The sequence below is a fragment of the Tauraco erythrolophus genome, chromosome 2, assembly GCF_009769465.1.
Source record: "Tauraco erythrolophus isolate bTauEry1 chromosome 2, bTauEry1.pri, whole genome shotgun sequence".
In the NCBI taxonomy this organism is placed as follows: Eukaryota; Metazoa; Chordata; class Aves; order Musophagiformes; family Musophagidae; genus Tauraco; species Tauraco erythrolophus.
The window spans coordinates 49,574,780-49,587,464 of record NC_141466.1 but is presented as its reverse complement, the minus strand read 5'-3'; the positions used below and the strand labels follow the sequence as shown (position 1 = coordinate 49,587,464).

At 38.8% G+C, this 12,685-nt stretch overlaps 1 protein-coding gene across 4 annotated transcripts in view; it reads left to right on the top strand.

Moving 5' to 3' along the window:
- The window catches only part of DLGAP2 (DLG associated protein 2), a 388,943-nt gene that overhangs the window by 136,889 nt on the left and 239,369 nt on the right, over positions 1-12,685 (top strand). For all 4 annotated transcript variants that reach the window (XM_086608344.1, XM_086608343.1, XM_086608342.1 and 1 more), the window contains exon 2: positions 10,048-10,080. Coding sequence is in view for 2 of the 4 variants with exons in the window: in XM_086608342.1 (XP_086464468.1) it covers positions 10,048-10,080 (33 nt within the window). In the remaining 2 variants the exon portion in view is untranslated. The remainder of the gene's footprint in view (positions 1-10,047; positions 10,081-12,685) is intronic.

The following is a 12,685-nucleotide window of genomic DNA, read 5'->3' as shown; positions in this document are numbered from 1 at the left end:
ACGTGTAATGTGTAAACTCCATATGGGGAAGGATCTGATGTGCAAGTACTGTGAATAGGTTCTGGCATTGCTTTGAGCATGAACCTTACATTCTTATCTGGGGAAAATAAAGGGCTGTTAGTGGTTGCTTTATGCATTTGGTTGGATGTCAGTTCATTTGCTCAGAAGGATATAAAGTTTGCTGCCAGGTTGGTTGATTTACTTCTGCTTTAGGCTTATTCTATTTTAATAATGGTTATTCCATATTCTATTTTTATTTAAAGTTCTTTCACTATCTGTCCTTCTCAGGGCTACTCATTCCCCTTGCTCTATCTTTCCCAATATAGCCCAGCTGCTCATCTCTCACAGGGAGCTGTTTTTTCTATTGTATTTTTCCTCTTCTCTAAAACTCTAGTAGGTAATACTTGTTTTTCCTAACCTCAAGGCCTGATCCTGAGCAGTAAAAGACCCTCTGTTATGAATACCCCAGTTAAAAGGAAAGATTCAAGAAAGCTGAAATTGAAAATGTAAGAGAATCTCGAGAGTGGTCATACCGTAAGTGGTCAGCAGCGAGAGGCAGGCAGGCAGGAAAGTAGGCTCTTACTCTCAGCAAGAAGTACTGGTAGAAATGTTTCAGAGGGATGAAGTACATTTATTGGCTATATCCACAACTATTCTAAACTATTGTTGTTATTACATTTTTCAGTACATTCTGTACAATGAACTGACTGCTGGTAGTTATTTTTATGTGTAAATACTGTTGTTCAGAACAAGAAAAAGGATTTCAAGATAGGCAGATATGTATATACATATATACAGAAATGTAAATGTGTATGTATGTATGTATAATTCCATGCTTCTCTTTTGGTTGCATAACTTGAAATTATTTTTATTTCTTTTTTGACTGTTCTTGGAAATAGGCCCAAACAATATCTGAGTCCAAATATAGTTGCTTTCTCTTCCTGTTGTACTATTTGTCAGCTTTCAAAACAGTGTAAGAAATACCATGTTTTGGCATAGTGTCATTTTGATTATTTTTGCCACTTTATAGTTTCAAACAAAAAGTTGGAAGAAGCACCTGGAATGCTTTGTGGATTTCACTTTGTTTACATGGACTACATGAATAGGGCTCTTAACTACAAAGGCAGACCAACAAAGTAGCCTTGACTTATTTCATTCTTATGATGGTGACTGCTGAAGGTACCTCTCGTCAAATTCCTGTCTGTGAAGATGAGATTAGATTCATAGATTCATAGATTCATAGATTTCTAGGTTGGAAAAGACCTTAGAGATCATCGAGTCCAACCGTCCCTAATCCCCGTTAAACCATATCGCTAAGTAGATCATCCACCCTATTCTTAAACACATCCAGGGATGGGGACTCAACCACCTCCCTGGGCAGCCTAGATCTCATTTGAGTCAAGAAAATAGTACTGCTCAAAATTAGGCCAATGACATTCTCAGAAATATAAACAGGATGTAAGACCGTAAATATTCTGCTCTACCTGGCAGTCGAAGGGTTCAGGTTGTGTGCTGTATTCAGTGTGGGACACTTCTAACTTTAAGATATGGCTAAATTGGAAATAATTCAGGGGAGAACAGGAAAGATGCGATAAATATTAGCAATCACAACTGTAAGGAATAATTGAAGAATTAGAATAGAAAAAAACCAATACCTGAAGGAAACAATGAGTATCTGAATTAGATAATTTTTCCTAAGTGCATTAAAAATTTTATTCTCTGTCATAGTCAAAAGCAATGACTGTTCAGGCTATATAGAAAAAATATCTCCAACTGCAAAGATAGTTTAGCAACACAGACAATTGACCTGAAGAGAGTTGTATTCCCTGTCATTGGAGGCTTTAGAGAACAGTTTAGAAAAATTTCCGTAGGTAAAGCTCAAATGTGCTTTGCAGAAAAAAAAGCTAGCTAGTTTTTGTAGGTGTCCCTCAATGCCTTACCTACATGGGTAACTGAACACGAAGCAGGAGATCTTCAACGGATTTGCTCTAGCATCGTGTGGAACAAAGATGATGATTGTGAATGGGAGGATCTTGGCTGACATGATAAAATCTTGCAGTTTATCCTGTAGATCTGTCACATTTATGATTCAGCTGATGATATTATGCAATGATGAAATATCATCAGGAGGAAAAAGCTACAGGTAAAGACAAAAGGTATAGGAGAAAAAATAGACATGAAAAGAGAGAATGGCAAATGTAGTTCATTAGATGATCTTTGAGGTTCCTTCCAACCTTAACCATTCTATGATTCTATGATTTTATAGTACAGTCAGCTTTTCTTGGCACTACTGTAGCCGTGTTTAGATACAAATATTGGATTAAAATCCTGAAAATTACTGAATAATCTCACAGTTTAACCTTAAATTATACCTTGCTTTACAGCTGCACTAAATCTCAATATAATGTATGGCTACTCTATGTCTCTTTAAGTGTCACAGAGTTCCATTTCACTGACATCAATAAAATGATGTAAAGAGACATTGATGAAGTAGTTTCAGAAACAGTTGTGTTTCTTGCCATTACAACCAAGATCTAAACACTATCTGCTAAATTTCTTCACCGAAACTTGTCTATATTTTCATGCTTTTGAAATTACTATTATTTTGCATAAATGAAAGAAAAAAAAACAGGATTATTTTGTGAAGCCAACCATATTTCTCTGTGAAACAAAACTAATTTCTATTTTTCCTCTGAGGCATTGAATTTTGGATTCAAATAAGCAGTGATATTCAGTAATTATATGATAAGGATATCTTTTTTTAGGCCACTCAGTAAATAAATTTAGACAGTAGTGGGAAAAAAAAAGATAAATATAAGAAATAGCAAATACACATTTTTAATTAAAATTTAAAATAATATGTAGAAGGCTGGCAGCAGGAAGGAGCTGTAAAGGGTCTCTCTGCAAAGTATCAGATGAAAAGAGAGACAGAAAGGGAAACATAGCCCCCATTTTTAAAAGGGAAAAAAAGAAGACCCAGGGAACTACAGGCCAATCAGTCTCACCTCTGTGCCCGGCAAGTTGTGTGGTGTTCTGGACACGCTGGAGGGAAGGGATGCCATCCAGAGAGACCTTGACAGGCTGGAGAGGTGGGCCTGTGAGAACATCATGAAGTTCAACAAGGCCAAGTGCAAGGTCCTGCATGTGGGTTGGGGCAATCCCATGCACAAGTACAGGCTGAGCGGAGAATGGATTGAGAGCAGCCCTGAGGAAAAGGACTTGAGAGTGCTGGTGGATGAGAAGCTCAACATGAGCCGGCAATGTGCGCTGGCAGCCCAGAAAGCCAACCGTATCCTGGGCTGCATCCAAAGAAGCGTGGCCAGCAGGTCAAGGGAGGTGATTCTGCCCCCCTACTCTGCTCTCATGAGACCCCACCTGGTACACTGCGCTCAGCTCTGGAGTCCCCAACACAAGAAGGACATGAAGCTGCTGGAGCAAGTCCAGAGGAGGGCCACGAAGATGATCCGAGGGCTGGAACAACTCTGCTATGAAGACAGGCTGAGAGAGTTGGGGCTGTTCATCCTGGAGAAGAGAAGGCTTCAGTATGATCTTATTGCAGCTTTCCAGTACTTAAAGGGGGCCTACAGGAAAGCTGGAGAGGGACTTTTTACAAGGGCATGTAGTGATAGGACAAGGGGCAATGGATTTAAACTGAAAGAGGGCAGATTTAGATTAGATATAAGGAAGAAATTTTTCACTCAGAGGGTGGTGAGGTACTGGAACAGGTTGCCCAGAGAAGCTGTGGATGCCCCGTCCCTGGAAGTGTTCTAGGCCAGGTTGGATGAGGCTTTGGGCAGCCTGGTGTAGTGGAGGGTTTCCCTGCCCATGACAGGGGGGTTGGAACTAGATGATCTTTGAGTTCCCTTCCAACCCAAACCATTCTATGATTCCATGATTCTATAAATGAAGTGGGCATACAAAACTGGATGTGTGATATTCAAGAGGTAGTCAGAGGGGTGACTGCATCCATTTTCTGAATGCGGTGCTGAGGTGACAAGTTATCCCCAGCACTGCTTCTCACCTTTGCATATTTTTTTCTTCTCATATTTTCAAACTTTCATGTAACTTGGTTAAAACTCCTCCAAGTTGGACTCCATCCATAATCTGGGTAAACCCCTGCTGAGAGCATAGTGTACTTTAAAGTGTATTTAACTACTAAATACCATGTAGTATTTTATTTAAACTGAGTTTAAATGCTACTAATATTGTGGTTTTGAGTCTTATTACATTGTATAGCTTGCATGTGTATTTTGAGTTGTAATTTATTCATAATGGCTATTTTGTATCTTTCATCCGGCCCATATGTTCCTTTCTTTATTGTAGTCCTTATAGTAGATTTTATTGTACTTGCACCAGCCATACGAGGAAAGTATGTATAAAGCCAGGAAAGGTGAACGTGTTTGGCAGAATAATTTATCTTTACTGATTTTAAATTGAATGTTGAACTCAGCTTTTTTGGAGAAACAATGTTGGCATTTAAATGTATGGGTTTATTATCTTTAGTTTTACTTATCATTTAGGTTAGACAAGAAAAACTATGAAAATGAAATAAATTTCATTTGATTTGGGGGGAAAAAAGAGTTTATGTCTTCATGATAAATTTATTTCTTCAAAAGATCTTTCTTATGACCTATTTTGTCAGCAAGTTCTTGTATCTGGAAAGATTATTTCTGTTGGCTAGACAATTTCAAAATGATAGAGTGAGATTAATAATATAAATATGAATGATTTATTGGGTCACAAATCTCTGAATACTCACCCATCTTAGTCATTTTACTTTTGAGAGCAATGACAAAGAAGTTACTCACATGTATGAGTGTTTGCAGCTGATTAGCAACATATTAAAAAGAAAGAATACCTCCTGTGAAAGTATCATTATAATACTTTAGATGAATTAGATATGTAGAGGCATAATCCATTACTAGGAATTGCGAGAAGGAGAGGCTTAAGAAATATCTTTGTCTGAAATGTGATAATGTTCCTGTTCCTATTCCATCACAACGCACAGTAGTTTAAGCACTTTCACTTTAGACGCCGTTTCATCCAGCGTGGGTACACAAAAGTTACTTGTCTGAGGCTGAGATTTCATGATTCCTTTAAGCCAATCAATGGGCTGGCCAGTCCTGAAAAGAGCAGTCTTGGTCTACCCACATTTGGCCACGCGTTCCCTCTTCTCTTCTGCCTTACATTAGCACTGTTATAATTGGTGGGAGACTTGAATCACGAGATTGATCTCAATAAGACTAGATTTTAAGGTCAGTACCTTGGAATTCGGGAGAGCAGACTTTGGCCTCTTCAGGCATCTGCTTGGTAGAGTACGATGGAATAAAGCCCTGGAGGGAAGAGGGGCCCAAGAAAGCTGGTTAATATTCAAGGATGAACAAGAAGCTCCTGGACAAACTCAAGCATAAAAGGGAAGCCTACAGAGAGTGGAAGCAAGGACGGGTAGCCTGGGAAGAATACAGAGAAATTGTCCGAGCAAGCAGGGATCAGATTAGGAAAGCTAAAGACCTGATAGAATTAAATCTTGCCAGGGACATCAAGGGCAACAGTGGTTCGGCCTCCCTGCTTCCAGAAGCATAGGGAGAAATTGGAGGGGGTCTAGCAGAGGGCCCTCTGGTCAGAGTAGTTGAAGGAGTGGGGCTTATTTAGTCCTTTGAGATGAAGATCCATAGTGTACTGCAGCTATTTGAAGGAAAGTTACAGACAGGATAGAGCCAAAGTCTTTTTTATAGTGCTGAGTAATATAACAAGGAAGAATGGTCACAAACTGCAGACTGAGATTCAAGTAAGACCCTACGAGGCTGATGCAGCACTGGAGCGTGCTGCCCACTGAGATTGTGGAATCTCCATCCTTGGTGGCTTTCAGGACTTGACTATCAAAGCCCCAGCTGAGCTGAACTCGTGTTGGCAACAGCCCTGCTCTCAGTGGGAGGCTGAATTAGATGACCTCCGGAGGTCACTTACAATGAACATTTCTCTCTTGCCGTGAATGTTATTGTGAAGATGTCCCCTAAATCTAAGACCTCTTACAAAAAGTACCCAGGTGTCAGGCTGCAGAGTGTGCCCTACTCCTATGCCAGTATCAGACAGCAGCATTGAGCACATCTATGGGAGGTGCACTCAGGTAGAGGAACTCCTCTGCTTAGTGGCAGAGCTCCAGGAGTAGTAGGTTGAGGAGTATCAGGGAGTGCAAGTGAGACAGAGACTACTGGAATCACACCTGACCTTCCCTGAGACAGACCCAACAGGCAGACAGGATGAATGATATGGAAGATTCCCTATCCTCTCTCCGCCTGGTTGAACACAGTAACTTGGAGGATAGGGGGCAATGGTGTGAAGTTCCTTCCTGGCACAGCAGGTGCATCTCCTCCCAGGTGCCCTTGCATAATAGGTATGAGGCTCTGCAAATGGAGCTGAACAATAACGAGGACAATGGTTCATTTAGCTTCAAGGTGTCACCAAGGTTAAGCTGGCCTATGCCATATGTAAAAATTGCTTCCATAAAAAGACAGGCCATTGTCATAACAGACTTCCTTCTGAAGGGAGCAGAAGGTCTAATATGCAGACCAGACCCACTTCTTCAGGAAGTCTGCTGCCTCCCTGGGGCCTGAGTTAAAGATGTGAAGAGGAAGCTTCCTACGCTGGTACAGCCCTCAGGTTACTGTTATTGATTTTTCAGGTAGGCAGCAACGAAGTTGCAACAAGAAGTCTAAGGGCAATCGAGAGACACTTCAGGACCTTCAGATGACTAGTTAAGGGATCAGGAGCACAAGTAGTGTTCTCCTCCGTCCTTCCCGTTGCAGGGATGATGAGGGAAGAAACAGGAAGAGCTAGCAGATCGATACCTGACTCCGAGTCTGGTGTCACCAGCAGAATTTTGGGGTTTTTGTTCACGGGTGGGTCTACACAACATCAGGCCTGCTGGTGACAGACAGGGTACACCTGTCTCAAAGGGGGAAAAGGATCTTTGCACAGGAATTAGCAGGGCTCATTGAAAGACCACTGGCACCAGGGGAGATTTACATTGGATATGAGGAAAAATTTATTCCCCAAAAGGGTTGTCAAGCATTGGAACAAGCTGCCCAGGGAAGTGGTTGAGTCATGATCACTGGAGGTATTAAAAAGACCTGTAAATGTGTGCTTAGGGACATGGTTTAGTGGTGGATTTAGCAGTGTTAGGTTAATAGTTGGACTTGATGATCTTAAAGGTCTTTTCCAACCTAAACGATTCTATGATTCTAAAAAGTGATTTATTGCTTTATTTCATGCTAACATAGGTTTCTAAGGCAGGTTAGGTGGCTGTTTCTTTCCACTGATTGCTGAATCTTTTAAGACTTGTTTAGATTTTGAACAGTAATGCTGAGACATCCAACCTTAGGTGAGGTGCATCTCAGCCTAAACAATGTCATTTCACCTGATAGAGTGGTAACTTTCTACACTGGTGTCATGTCCTTCATTGCTATCATCTGATCCCAAAACTAAACTGAAATTTAAATCTAAACAGACTTAATTTTCTCTCTCTCTCTCTCTCTCTCTCTCACCCCCACAGAGGCTCTGTGGAAAACAGTGCTCCGTACAACCTCCCTGTCATGTTTTTCACGTGCCTGGTAGAAGTGGTGGTATTTTTATTTGTTACTGGATCTGTATGTGTCAAGCACAGCAAAAAGGGTATCTAGTCCTCCCCCACAGTAGCAAACTACAGTGGGGAAATTCGTAAACAGAGGCTTACGGGTGAGTCATCCACATCCACAAAGTCGGCTTCTTCCCAGTGCAGAAGAAGAGGTGCTGCTGTCAGTTTGAAATTATTCCCAGCCTCTGGAAGGCATACATTGATGAATTAAAACAAAATCCCCCCGTGAAATCCCCCCAGGCATGCTGAGGTAGGAGAAGAAACACTTGACTTGCCCGTAAACATGGGATCTTAAACAAACACCTGAAAGAAGTCCAAAAAGGCAGTTGTCTGGCAGGGATAGTGCTGACACCTAGCTAACTTTTGGACAACTTTCTGGCAGCAGTCATAGCTGCAAGCCTAATTTTCCAGTTAGACTATCTACCCTGCTGCAGATTTGCAATATTGGCACTAATTTATGTTAGTGAGGAAAAGAGGGAAGCTAATATTTTCTGCTGTTGAGTGAGGACCTTTAGAAGATGGTGTTTAGAGCTGAAAAAAATGTCAGGCAGACTCTTTGGATTGTAACAAACCAGTGAAGCCATTGTTAGCAGGGTGCAGAAGATCAGCAAAAAGTCAGAAGTTCAGAAACCAAGTCTCAGCTTGTTCTTCCTTATCAATCAGGATAATAAACTGCACACAGACAGGCAGCCCCTCTCAGTAATACCTCAGAAAGTCTTTGAACTAAAAGTGTAAAAAAGATCTTCTGAGCTGCTTCCTCTGCATCCCTTCAGATTGTGGCAAGTGTGTTTTTCATCCAGCAGTGAAAGAAACAGACGTGTTATCTGAAACTAGACTTTTCATGCGTTTCACTGTTTTTTTTTCTCAAGCTTGCCGTTGGGGTGTTGTTTTCAGTTTGTCAGATCTGCTGGGGACACTAAAAAGTCTTTCAACAGATGGTTCAACTATATGTTTCATGGTGCTGAGCTGTATCAGAATTAATTCCTCTCTATCATGCAACTTTATGATGTTTTGAAAGTTGTGATGCACCTATCAAGAGGAGTTTCTTGGATAAACATAATTTTTCTCGTTCCTTCCCCTCATGCACGTTACAACCTCTGGCAGTAGTGAAAAAGATGAACATTTTTAAAATACATGAAATATGTAGGGTCAAGTACCATTAGTACAGTGGGTTACTGTGAGACAGTCTCTTATCTGTATGGAGAAAGTACTTCTAAATAACTGGCGATGTCACAGTGGTGCTATAAAGGTCAACCTACTTAGTGTATGTGTTTCATATTCTATGTTTCTGGCCTTTTTTGCCTTTGAGTCAAGATCACAGCTGAAGTCCAGTCTCCTATTTGTCATTCAAGTCCAGAGACAATTCAGCAAGCTTTTGAATTGGATCTGTATGTACCAGGCATGTTAAACTGGTTTTTGTACTGAATTTATATAAAAACGCATACACACCCGTGTGTGTGTGTGCACGCGCGTGCCTGCTTTTGTATGTGTATATATATATATTTGCTTCAGTATACTTGTTGCTGTCAGAACTGTAATTTTTCAACCGAGTGTTAAAATGGAGATTTCAGAAATTTGTTACTTAAAATCTACTGTGCTGTCTTATTCTAGTAGGACCTTTTCTAGTATATCAGGATTATCTGCCAACTTGATTACGTTCCCTGTGGTTTCAATTGATTCTGGTATTTGGATTCTAAACAATATCTTTGTTCTACAGTTTGATGCTAACACCTGAAGCAGCTCAATCTGAAGGGGCACTTTAAAATATTTCCTCCCTGCGTGTATATATTTGTACATTATGCAAAATGATTTTTAAGACAGCCAACTTCCAAATAGTGGTGTGTGAATAAAATAGTAATTGTACATTTAGGGGCCATCTGTTTGTTATGATGGAGTTTTATTTCCTTCATTTCTATACTTGAATATTTTGCCGAGTGTAACTGAACATTTACCTTGACTGACTTACTCTTCTTGCCTGGGAGGACTTGGAAGTCTTCTGTGAGAAAGGAATATAATAACTCTGTTACCATTACTGTTTGCTACCTCCAATACTAAAATATTAGGAGGCTTAAACTTTTTATTGGAGTGACTGTTGTCACTGCAGTATTGTACATCTACAAATACAAAAAAGTCGTGTGGAAGCAAAAAGTCCTGCTACATGAATGCATTCAGCTGGAGACTGTGAAGGTGATAGTTATATAAATGTAACAAGATATTTATATAGTTCTATTTTAAAATTCTTCCTGCAAAAAATATTTCTTGAAAGTTATTTTGCAGCTGTTTAAAAATGGGTGATGAAAATAGAATTACATTTTGCATGCTAACTTTGAGTTCTTTAAGTTTTGTTATATTTGGATGCAATTATGACAGATCTTAAAACCAAGAAATTATAATTTATGTTTTTTTCTTTGCAGAGTCACAGTGTACACTCTGTGGGGAGCCTGAAGGTGAGCATGTTTTCTTGCTAATATTTTTCAAAGCAGCTAGAGGTGAACACTCGACTCAAATGATACACATGTACAATAGATTGGAAATAGTATCCGAATGATGCGAACCAATGAAAGACATTCTTCCCTATGTTCGATACCAAAAATGAATTGAATTAAGCTGAGTAAACCACAGTACATGCTCCAGGCAGGAAATATTAAAGGACAGATATTCCATTAGAGCAAAAATTGAAATATTTACTTCTTATTCTTTTGTGTGTTCGTCAAACTAATTTGGAGTAAGAGACAGTGTGAAAAGACCTTTAAGGACATCACTTTGAAGATGGAAAACAAAGAGGTTGAACGTAAAAGAGAAATGAGAAAATGTTTTTGTATTTGATATTACATTTATAGAGAACTGTGAGATGGTAACACTTTTAGCAGGTGAAGTGAATAAATATTACCTCTGAAATAAAGATAATTAAGCAATAACTGTTATGCAGTGCAAATACATGCCCACGTGAAGATGTTTGGTTTGGTTTTTTTTCCCAAGTGACTAATTAAATGCCAAATTGAGACCCACAACTTATCTAAATGAACATTGAAGCAATAAGATTTTGATTTTCAAAGTAGGCCATTTTTGAGGAAAAACTCTGTATTTATTTATTAACATTGGTGCTGTTAAAAAGAAAATGTCAAAAAGCTGACCTTAGTTTCAAATCGACCATCTAGAGTCTTTCTAAGAAACATAATCTGGAATAGAAAATGTAAATGCTGGAGCAAAGTATATGAATTAAAAAATAAAATTATGGATTCTAGGCTGTTCCCAAAGATCTTCAGCTTTATGTCTTGAATAATTTCTGAAAAACAATTTAGACTTTTAATGTTTTATAAATTTAGGAGGGAGAAGTTATTAAGAGATGAAACCTGGAAGTGAAAGACTTGAGACCTTGCGACTAATGAAATAAGTCAGTAAAATAAACAGTAATTATCTGCTTCTTCTTTGTTACCTACAGACAAATAATTGTTTTAGAGGGGTTTTTTTGACTTTGCATTCCTTTAATAAACAGTCAGTTCTTGATTTGTTCGCTTTCTTTGTCCTTTATTTGATAAATTTATAATAGCACAGATACAGGTATGAAACGGAAAAATAAGACAGGTATTTGTTTGCCTTTCATGAGATATTCCTTCCATGATAAGGTTGTCCAACTTTAAAGTTAGGGATTGTATTAGTTCTGGTTTATTACATGCTATGCCTGCTTTATAACAATAATTCTCCTTTCTTTTCATTACTGCTCTTTCATACCTGTTTAGCATTGAAAATTTTTATAAGTGTACATGGACTTTGTGGAAAGGGAATTAAAAAAAAAATTGGTAATAAAAATATTTAACATTTATATGACTGAAAACCCACAATCAAAAGATAATTATATATATTGCTGTAGGAACAGTCCTCAAGAACATAATGTTCAGTTTTTAACTGAGTAGAAATGAACTTTCCCAGGAATGAATGTCTCCTGGATCACCATGCTCTTCCCCCCAAACATAGTATTACTGTAATGCTAATTATTCTGTGCCTCAATTTTAAAAATATTGACATTAGTCATCTTAGATTAGTGCAAAAACTTAGAAGCTTAATTTTTTCCCTTACCATATTAGCACAATTTCTGATCTAACACTGAACACTCACAGAAGTTAAATTTGTGATTTTGTGATTTTGTGATGAAGAAGTGGTCGCTCAATAGATGACTGGAACGTTCTATAAATTTTGCTATGGGTCCATAGTAAACTATTTGAGATACTTAGAAAACTAGGGAAGAACTAAAAAAGACAACTTTTGGCAGTGTTTTAATTGAAATTTCTGACTTTTCTCTGCAGCCTTCTTCAGAAATGTGAGATATTCTGGCTTTATTTTTTTGGTGCTTTTTTTTTTTAGTTTTCATTTTTAGTATCTGAGGCAAATTCAAAGAGTCTAGAGTTAATGGTAGATACCATTTGCCTTCAGGTTCCTTTTCACCACCTCCTTTTCAGAAAAAAAAAAACCCACCAAAGTTTACTAATTAATGTACTTTAGTATATTAAGATTAATTTGCAAATTGTGGGACAGATATGCCATAGTGTAGGCCTCCTATATTAATTTCCAGAGTGCTAAGTAGACTTGTTCATGAAACAGTAGATGTAGAGAACTCTCCCTCACTTAGGAGAGAGGAGGACAAGGCTTCATATCTTACCACTTCTGAGTCCCTCTGAAGCTGTTTATGCCATTTATTGAGTAATCTACAGGCAGCTAGTGGTGAGTTTCTGAACAATATCTTCTACCTCCTGTAAGAAAGGTGGCAGAACAGAAGCGTACTGCAAGCCACAAATTCTGATTGTCAAATTGGTCAACTTCAGTCCTCACTGTTCTTATGATGGTTTATCATTTCTTTAACCATCACTTCCCTTTCAAAACCAGCAGTTTGGTTCTGGATTACCGGTATATCCAAGTGTAATGGGAAATGACTGTAAAACAGAGCTCTCTGCTGGCAGCACTTCACAAAGCTTTAGCAGTTAGTGCTGCACTTCAGGAAGCAAGTGCACTTATTGGCTTACATGATGTTGCATTGGTGTTGGACAATGCAGGTGC